This window comes from Sphaeramia orbicularis, chromosome 6 (genome assembly GCF_902148855.1).
Source record: "Sphaeramia orbicularis chromosome 6, fSphaOr1.1, whole genome shotgun sequence".
NCBI classification, from domain to species: domain Eukaryota; kingdom Metazoa; phylum Chordata; class Actinopteri; order Kurtiformes; family Apogonidae; genus Sphaeramia; species Sphaeramia orbicularis.
The window spans coordinates 3,795,941-3,805,552 of record NC_043962.1 but is presented as its reverse complement, the minus strand read 5'-3'; the positions used below and the strand labels follow the sequence as shown (position 1 = coordinate 3,805,552).

Genomic DNA, 9,612 nt, shown 5'->3' with positions numbered 1-9,612 from the left:
TCCGGGACCCTGCCGCCGCTCACTGGGAGCAGCAGCGCCTCCGTGTTGTTGTTATGCTCGTTCCCGGGCCCCTGGTAGACGCCATTCCGCGGCGGGTTTCGCATTGTCTCGAGCTTTGGGTTGGAAATACGCACCGTCGTCGGAGAAAATCCACATTTAAGACCCTAATTCAGAACCGATGAACCACCGCTGTGAGTCCCGGGCCACCGTGGCTCTCCGGGACGCGGACCGGTATGTTTCTCCGCCACTCAAACAGCGGTGGGACGGAGATTTTACGGCGTCCATGTTGAAAACAAGGTCGTGTGGGAAAAAAACGGGGAATGTGGGCAATGCAGTGAAACACGGACTTAGACCGGCTTCAGACTCAGACCTGGTCCAAACTTAGACCTAGTTGATACTCGAACCTGGTTCTGACTCAGACCTGGTCCAGTTAATGTCTCACATGGATCCAGACCCTGAAAACACATCATGAAGTGAATTAAAGTCCCATTTCACTGATTTATTTATATATGAATGAAAATGAAACTAAACTGAATTAGACCCAAATGAAGATAAAACCCACACTAATGACAAATACAACCACACAACAGACACACAGTTCAAAAACAACACAATGAACATGTGGTTTCTTTATTAGAACAGTTCATTCAATGTGTTTTACAGAAATAAAAAGAACCAGAGAAAGAAAACCAACCTGTTTCAACAATAAAATATAAAAATAAATTATACAGAAACAATAACTGAACAATTAAATAGTACTGCAAATATATAACACATGTACCACACACATACGACTAAGTATACTACAGATAGATCCCAGATATACTACAAATATACTACCAGGTATACTACAGATATACTACCAGATATACTATAGATACCAGATATACTACAAATATACTACCGGGTATACTACAGATATACTATAGATACCAGATATACTACAAATATACTACAAAGTACCAGATACCAGATATACTACAGATGTAATACAGATATAGATTATACAGAATATATTTATTATATTGAGTATACAGATTTTATTTTTCTGTGAAGGACAAATAAACATATCAATCTATCTAGTACAGAAATAGTACAGATGTAGTACAGACATAGTACAGTTCACAGATGTAGTACAGGTATACTACAGATGCCAGTATTTGTACACATTGTCTTCTTTTTAATGCAAATCTTTCTGTTTGATCTCCAGGATGTGAGCCTGAACCTATCGTCTGTCTGCTGATTGGCAGGTGATCAGCCCTCCTGTCGCCATGGAGACACTCCTCTCCATGGAAACAGCGTCAACAGTGGGACGTGGAGTGAGAAGCTGCAGGTAAAACTCTGAGTCTTTACAACTTTTTCTGTTTATTTGGACAGAAATTAAACAACTGTTCATCAAGTATGGATTAATATTTACTCAAATTTAACAACATGTTTTCACATTTTTACCTTAAGTACTTAAAAAACTGAATATACTCCAGTACAAGTAAAAGTACTGCATCCAAACCTTCCTTCGGTAGTATTACATAAGTATCAGTATATATATATATATATATATATATATATATATATATATATATATATATATATATATATATATATATATATATATATATATGAGCTAAATGTAGTTAAAAGTGTTTGATTCATTTTACGACTGTTCATGTTGAAGTTCAGTCATTTCATGACTAAATTCATACATAAATAATAAAAAAAAACACAAATATTCTTTACCTCAGATTTTTGCAAGAAAAACCGCAAATCATTACATTTAAGAAGCAACAGCCTAAAAAATGCATGCATTTTAATGCATGTTGGTTTTTAATCAACGCAGCAGTTAATTGATTAATTCTTTAATTAAGATGTGAATTTAATGAGGATTTTATGCTGAATGTTCTTTTTATCATTAATGTTTAAATTGATTCAGGTTTACTTCAATGGAAGTAATAATACACATTAGAAATTACTGTGGAAGTATCAGTACACAGTGACCCAGACCCATGTGGTTCTATGAGTTCTAGATGAGTGCTGGTTGTGGATGCGGCCTGAGGGTTCTGGTTCCGGTTCTATGAGGTCTAGATGAATGCCGGTTCTGGATGTGGTCTGAGGGTTCTGGTTCCGGTTCTATGAGGTCTAGATGAATGCCAGTTCTGGATGTGGTCTGAGGGTTCTGGTTCTATGAGGTCTAGATGAATGCTGGTTGTGGATGCAGTCTGAGGGTTCTTCTGACCCATGTGGTTCTATATGGCTGACAGGATGGCGTCCTCGGAGGTTCTGGTTCCAATGTTGGTGGGCGGTCCAGGGTCCAACGTGACCTTCGTCCTGGACGTCTCTGAGGACTGTGAAGCTGATCTGGGATCAGCGAAGCGGCTGCTGATCCAGACTCTTCTGACCAAAGCTTCTCTCAGGGATTCTCTGTTCAACATCGTCACATCTTCAGGCGAGGTGAGTCCAACATTTACCAGAATCAGAGCCAGAGTCCAGAACCAGAAAACAACCATTAAACATCACTCAAAACATCTGAAATGTCTTTAAAGTTCAGCATCATCAGGTTTACATTGTTACTTATTACAGAGGAGGTAAAACACATGTTCATGTTGGAAAAATAAAGACCAGTTTGAGTTCAACCTTCAACTTCTAACAGAAATTCGTTCAGTCCAACATTGGTCTAAGTTTCCAGAAGAAAAAGAAGCTAAAGTTTCAGTTTCCTTCAAAAGGAGAATAAGGGACATTGTCTCTGTACAAATGTTGTTCAGTCCTTCATAAAACGGTCTGAGACCTGGTCTCAGACTCCTCATAGTGCATATGAGGGGGTCTCCAAGGACCTTTCCTGGGACCCCTGATAATCCAACAGATTAAACTGATGTTCTCTAAAGTTCATCCAAACTTTTGTTTCCTCTCAGACTGTAGAAGTTTGTTGTGTTTATAACTTCATGAGTCTTGTTTATATCGTTCCATTTGCAGCTGATTTTCTTCGTCTCCGTTTTCAGAAACCTCCAGTTTCATCTTCTTTCCTCTGATCTCCGTGTCGTTACCTAAACCTAATCATTCACTTTATCAGAACTTCTGATATTTTGGACTGAAACCTGCTGAGGTTTCATCTCCTCACTGTGAAGGAACCGATCGATCCATGGTTCATTTTGATCTGGACCAGAACCACTAGAAAGCAGCTGGAGGAGGTTTCACTCCAGCCCATTTGGTCCAGATCAAACCTGAGGGTCTGGACCAAACAGGGTCAACATAAAACCACTGTTAGAAGCTGCTGAAGATGTTTCTGATCTAAAATGTTTCCATCAGTCAATACAACAATGGTGTCGATGTTTAGTTTGGACTCTGGATCCACCATGACCTGAGTTCTACTGGGTTCTACTGGGTTCATCTGGAAATAGATTACTGATGGGTCCTACAGAGGCTAGACTAGACTCTGAGGGTCTGATGTGGTCTCTGCAGGTACGATCCTGGTCCCACCACATGCTCCCTTGTGCTCTGGACGTGGTCTACAGAGCTCTGTCCTGGATCCGGTCTGTCGGTTGTGGACCTGATAGGGATCTGCTGACTGCCCTGACCCTGGCCTTCAGTGACCCCGCCTGCCACACTGTTCACCTGATCACCACGGCCCCACCCCCCCGGCCCCGGGTCCTACTTGGGGTCCTGCCCAGCCTGGCAGCGGGTCGGACCCTGAATGTGTTCTACCTGCAGGCCTCAGGAGGACCAGACCGGGGCGCCACAGAACACCTGCAGAGTCTGAGCCGGACCACAGGAGGGCGCTGTTATGTGGTTCAGGACAATCTGGAACGAGACTTGGAGAAGGTAAGAGGATCAGACTGGAGGTCCAGGTCTGGAGGTCCAGGTCTGGTTGTACATGCTGTGTAAACGCTGAGCTCCCCTGAAGCCACGCCTCCTTGTTGTCAGGTGACCCCTCTGTGTGCTGTGGACAGCCACCTGCCAGTCACATGCTGCTGTTGCTCCGCCTCCACGTCTCAGCTCAGGTTGGTTTCCATAGTTACACATGTCAAACACACTGCTGACACAAACATAAACGTTCATTCTGTGGGTGTGTCCAGGTGCAGTCTGGGTAATCCACTCCACCCTCTCACCTCCTGTGGAGACCCAGAGTTTTTCCCAGGATGCAGAGTGCTCGCCAGGAGGCAGATGGACGGCCTGTATCACCTGGGCACCGTGGTTCAGGAAGTCCAGGTAAAATGTGGGCGGAGCCTGGGTTCAGATCATTTTGTTCTGAATGATGACGTTCAGACCTTTAACATTAGATCTGGTTCCTAATTCCTATGGATAATACAGTGATATTTTAACCTTTGTTTGTTCCAGTGATGTATCAGGACTGAAGGTCACATGTCACACTGTCCCCAGGGCTGCAGAGGAGTCTGGGTAATCGAGTTTGACCACCCAGGACCCGGTCCGGTCCTGGCCTGGTCCCGTCGGCAGATGGTGTGCTCCCTTGACATGGTCGCCCACACGAGGGGTCACGTACGCCGCCCAGTACCCGGGGATACTGTCCTGTCACCGTGGCAACCGGATCCAAAGAGATGCGGCCCAGGGAGGGTGTTGTCCGTCACACAGACCGAAGGCGGTTCTGGAGGTTGGACCATAAGACTGGCAGGTTCTGAGGGAGACGGAGCAGGTCGGTTCACAAACACTATGAAACAATTAACACACAGCGGGGTGTGGTCAGGCTCAGGATGGGTTCTGTCAGGACCTGGTCTGACCCAGTGTCTGTCAGGACCTGGTCTGAGCTGGTTTCTGTCAGGACCTGGTCTGACCCAGTGTCTGTCAGGACCTGGTCTGAGCTGGTTTCTGTTAGGACCTGGTCTGATCCAGTGTCTGTCAGGACCTGGTCTGAGCTGGTTTCTGTCAGGACCTGGTCTGATCCAGTGTCTGTCAGGACCTGGTCTGAGCTGGTTTCTGTCAGGACCTGGTCTGAGCTGGTTTCTGTTAGGACCTGGTCTGACCCAGTGTCTGTCAGGACCTGGTCTGAGCTGGTTTCTGTTAGGACCTGGTCTGACCCAGTGTCTGTCAGGACCTGGTCTGAGCTGGTTTCTGTTAGGACCTGGTCTGATCCAGTGTCTGTCAGGACCTGGTCTGAGCTGGTTTCTGTCAGGACCTGGTCTGAGCTGGTTTCTGTTAGGACCTGGTCTGACCCGGTTTCTGTCGGGACCTGAGCTGACCCTGTCTCTCATCCTTCACAGCTGGGATCCGGGTCCTGATGTGGGACGGTTCTGTGTCTCTGGTTCCTGTTGGTCTGGTTTGGTCCATTTCAGTTCCTCACCATGACCGGATAGTCCGAGAGCTGCATTGTGGGTATTTTAGCAACCGATGCTGCGCGTCCCGCTGCTGGTCGCCGCTGTCTTCCTGCTACAGCTGCAGGTCCTGGTCCGAGTCCTGCTCTGAGTCCAGGTCCAGGTCCTGGTCCAAGACTGAGCCCAGAGATACAGATGTGAGGAGGAGTGACCTTGAGCTGCTTTCCTCCTCCTCTTCCTCCTCCTCTTCTTCTACTGATGATGAGACCACGGCGCCGCCTCCTCCTGTAGTGAAGATGAGGCCACGGCCCCCCTGGAGGTACTGGAGAAGAACTGGACCAGAACCTCAGCACCGGCAGCCAGGTGGGTCAAACTCAGCCCTGGACCAGGTCTGAGAAACATGAGGTCATGAGTTCTGTAACTTTAACCCTAAGCCATAACTTTAACCCAACATCACCATGTTAAATAAGACAAATATTAAAACCGTGGAGGTCATGAACATTCCACATCGTACATTAACTCATATAAAGGATCACTGAATTAATTAACTGAATTTCCATAAACTTTCATGAACATGACAATGCACAGACGCCATTTTCAGCTGATTCATCCAATTGTATCATTTACTCATTTGTTTAACATCAGTGAGCATGTGCAATGGGTCACATGACACTGAAACTTTAGACATGTTTTCATTGCCACCAGAAGGAGATGTGAACAAAAGGGCGGAGAACGATGGATTTGTTCCATTTAATGTGACGTTTATGGACATTTATCATGTCAACATCATGACGTGTGTCCTACCAATCAAACATCCAGGTCAAACATCGGTGCTGGTTATTGTTGAATTCTCCTCGTTAAGAACTTTGTGTATTCACTAATTCGAATGTTTTGTTTATTTAGTTATTTTGGTTTATATTTATGAAGGAACAGTAACATGACAACAAATGTATTATATGTAATTTTATAATTCGTCTTCTTTTCCACATGCTGTTTTTGTTCATTGGTCTTAAAATGCAAAAAAAAAAAAAAAAGGAGAAAAAATGAAATATGAGCATGAATGAACTGTTAAACATCTTATTTGCTGTAAACGTCTACATACTCCGATCAGGTTTATTTATTTTAACACTGGGTCGAGTTCAGTCTCCGCTTTGACATTAATTTAACAATAAAACATAGATTCATAAAAACACATAAGAGAAAAAACTTTTTTTTAATTACATTTTTAATAGAATTGAATTAAATTTAAGTAAATTCAGGTTAATTTACCATTAACAGAGAAGAACATGGTGATTTTACTTCTGGTAATTTTATCATGACTCAGCTCAATGTACAAAACTGAAATATACAGAATATGTAGTAAAACAGTGTGGTAAATAGAAGTATATTTATTTATACTGCAGTACTTAGAATGAGGATGAAATTATACAAAATGAACCTTTGGTCTGGAGTCAAGTTCTTTGGTTTAGATTCATGTGCAACATCACAAACAACTGAAAACACTGAAGGAGTCAAAGTGTTTTATGTGTTTTAAAAAAAAAAAAATCAGTTCCATATAAAAACACATCATCACTGATTGTAACAGATTCATAATCAATATATTGGAGCAAACAGAAACACGACCCGACAGGAAGGGGTTAAATATTACTGACAACAGTAAGGACCTGTCACTGATCATCACAGCAGCAGGTTCATAGAAGGGGAGGGGCTTCATGAGGAGGAGGGGCGGAGGGGGGGGGGGGGGGGGGGGGGCGGAGGGGCATTAGCTTTATATCGATGATGCAGCTGCTTCATTCCAGGTTGTTTGTGCCTGTAGGGGGCGCCATGGCAAGGACAATGCCTCGGCCTGTTGCCTTCAGGTTCCCTGTGCCACCACTCAGTGCGTCGCCCAATCACAGCGCCCTGTTCCTATCGCTACCGGCAACGAAGGGGAGACGAGGAAGGGATGTTCTACAGTTCAAAGCCCAACCTCGTTCAGGAACCGGAACCAGCGCCTATGGGTGAACTGGATCAGAAAACATGTCCTGAACCAGGTTAGCAGACAAGCCCTGAACCGGGTCCGGAACACTTTATTTGATAATACTGACAGTTGATAAGTGCAGAGATGAATAAAAAACACTGATGGTTCTGAACAGACGCTTTAAAGCCCCCGAGCGTCGTCCTGAAGGTCAAAGGTTAAAGGTGAGGTTGACGCTCTCGCCAGCGTTGACGCTGACCATACGGGTCTGCCGCGGCGCCTCAGGCAGGCTGGCACTGACGGCGTACGTTCCTGGTGAAACCTCGATGTAGAAATCTGCATCTGGCCCCGAAACTCCAGCCTGAAGACAGAAGGAAGGGATTAGAACCTAGAACCCAAAGGCAGAACCGTCTGGACCCTCAGATGACCTCTGACCTGTGTCCTGGTCGACGACGTTCTAGAGGCTTCTTGACGGTGGAACCTGGACACATGTTTCCTCTCAGAGTCGGTGGAACAACCGGACTCATAAAACATCTGCAGACACAGAAACAGACGGGTCATCATTGGTTCCAGTAGAACATCCAGAACATCGGATTCCGGGTTCTGGTTCTACGGTACCGACTTTACACCGAAGCGTCGTCAGGGTCATGAACTCCGCGATAGTCGAGAAGGCGTCGTCGAGTTCCGAGTGGGTTCTCTGAAACACAAACAGAAGAACTGGGTCGACTGAGAACGGGCCGACGACCTGGGACATGGTACTGGTTTAACCTGTGGAGGGGCGGAGCCAGTCTGTACCTGGGCGGGGCTTTGGGGCACGTCATCTGTACAGGCGGTGGGGGTCCGGGATGTGGCAGCGCTGGTCCAGTCTACGCTCCGTCTGGAGGCCCGGTCCAGAACCTCCAGACCCAGACGGGCAGAGCGACGCAGGGAGGAGTCCAGCCAGGTGTGACCCGCCATTGGTCCGGTTCAGATCACCTGGACCAGAGGAGATTCTGGTTTAAACTGTGTTTAATTGGGTTAAACTGGGTGGATCTGGGTTAAACTCATCAGGCGAAGGTTGTTCAGATTGTACACATATACATTCAGTGACAGCAGGTTTTAAATGCAGTACTTGTACATGTGGTGCAGTATTTTCAGTGTGTATTAATACTTTTAATGATGTAAACAATCTGAACATTTCTGTTACTGGCTTCATTTTGTGAATTTTCTACTGATTCATAAAATAAATTGAGGAATAAAATTATTAATCTAAAAATACATTATCGAAAATTAAACTGAAACCCTGAAACCCTGATATGCACCGACGCAATCTACGCATGCGTGGGATTACAGCCTCCAAGTGACAGGTAAACACCATAATCACTGCGCATGCGTGGGATTACCTCCTCCCAGTGACAGGTAAACACCATAAACCCTCCTCAGAAAAGATGAAAAAACACCTGAGAACACGAGTGAGTGAGAACGCCGCTGCTCGCGCTCCGTCCCCCGGTGCGTCGGTTACCTGTGTGTGCGTCAGTCTGTGCGTCTGTTCGCTGTCTGTTACCTGTCGTCTCTCATTCCTCCCGTGATTTTCAGTCCGTGAGCAGCTGTTTTTCAAACCCACACCACCGGAAATCCTGTCCATTACGTCACCGCGTACGTACGACGTCATGTCGTAAATTTTAGAAAAACCGGAAGCGGAAATCCAGATTTATAATTAAATAAACTTCAATAATAAACTTCAATATTAAACATACTTTAACAATAATGTCCTTTAAACCACTTTTATTACCGTAAATTTTAATGCAATAAACTGGTTTTACCGTAAGTTCAAATCTAATAAATACGCAAATTCACTAAATTCAGTCTCAGTGGAATAAGACTGAAGAATACCATTTATTGTAGTGCAACTAATTCACTTATTACCGTGAATTGTGGCGTAATTATACACTTATTCCTGTTTTTAGAACAAAATACGCTTTTGTCTGTGTAAATTTCAGCATAATAAACACTTTTATTAGTCTTTGTACTTTAGTGAACATGTATTTCATCCATTTGTTTTTTTTCTAATTTACTTTCCAATCTCATACCAGTTACTTGTCTCATATTTAGTCAACTTCCCGTAGTTTGTATACTCATTTCATTTTCACTCTACCTACACATCTGGATGGAAGTCATTTCCTTCTTTTTCATAAACTCCTGAGACCCAGCAGTGTATTTTTGTCCTCTGTAGGGGACACGAGTTTCACAATTTTACTTTCAAAGACTTTTATTTTGTCAGTTCATTAGATGTACAGGACAGACAATTGAGATATTGTTTGTCTCACCTTGTATAAAGAATAAACTTTAATAAAACATAAAGTGTGTATATGTCTATTGTTATATACATTTGTCGTTCCTTTGTTCCAGTTTTAGTTCTGT

General features: G+C 44.3%; 2 protein-coding genes across 8 annotated transcripts; one reads left to right on the top strand and one right to left on the bottom strand.

The window, feature by feature from the left end:
* Window positions 1–7: 7 nt before the first annotated feature.
* Window positions 8–5,650, top strand: c6h11orf16 (chromosome 6 C11orf16 homolog). The gene is made up of 8 exons (XM_030136635.1): window positions 8–231; window positions 1,211–1,333; window positions 2,256–2,445; window positions 3,451–3,810; window positions 3,913–3,989; window positions 4,065–4,197; window positions 4,369–4,639; window positions 5,205–5,650. Exons 2-8 carry the CDS (start codon window positions 1,272–1,274, stop codon window positions 5,648–5,650), a joined length of 1,539 nt encoding a protein of 512 aa, XP_029992495.1. The 5' UTR covers window positions 8–231; window positions 1,211–1,271.
* Window positions 5,651–6,455: 805 nt separating this feature from the next.
* On the bottom strand, window positions 6,456–8,852 carry akip1 (A kinase (PRKA) interacting protein 1). Of its 7 annotated transcripts, XM_030136271.1 has the most exons (6): window positions 8,652–8,852; window positions 8,242–8,254; window positions 8,008–8,196; window positions 7,835–7,909; window positions 7,648–7,746; window positions 6,456–7,573 (listed from the first exon to the last, which is right to left on the bottom strand). In XM_030136271.1, the coding sequence occupies exons 3-6, from the start codon at window positions 8,167–8,169 to the stop codon at window positions 7,424–7,426; spliced, it is 486 nt and encodes a 161-aa protein (XP_029992131.1). In that variant the 5' UTR covers window positions 8,170–8,196; window positions 8,242–8,254; window positions 8,652–8,852; the 3' UTR covers window positions 6,456–7,423. The 7 variants fall into 7 exon arrangements, with proteins under 7 accessions (XP_029992131.1, XP_029992132.1, XP_029992133.1 ...); XM_030136272.1 differs by lacking the exon at window positions 8,242–8,254 and having other exon boundaries at window positions 8,008–8,203; XM_030136273.1 differs by lacking the exon at window positions 8,242–8,254 and having other exon boundaries at window positions 8,008–8,187.
* Window positions 8,853–9,612: the final 760 nt, after the last annotated feature.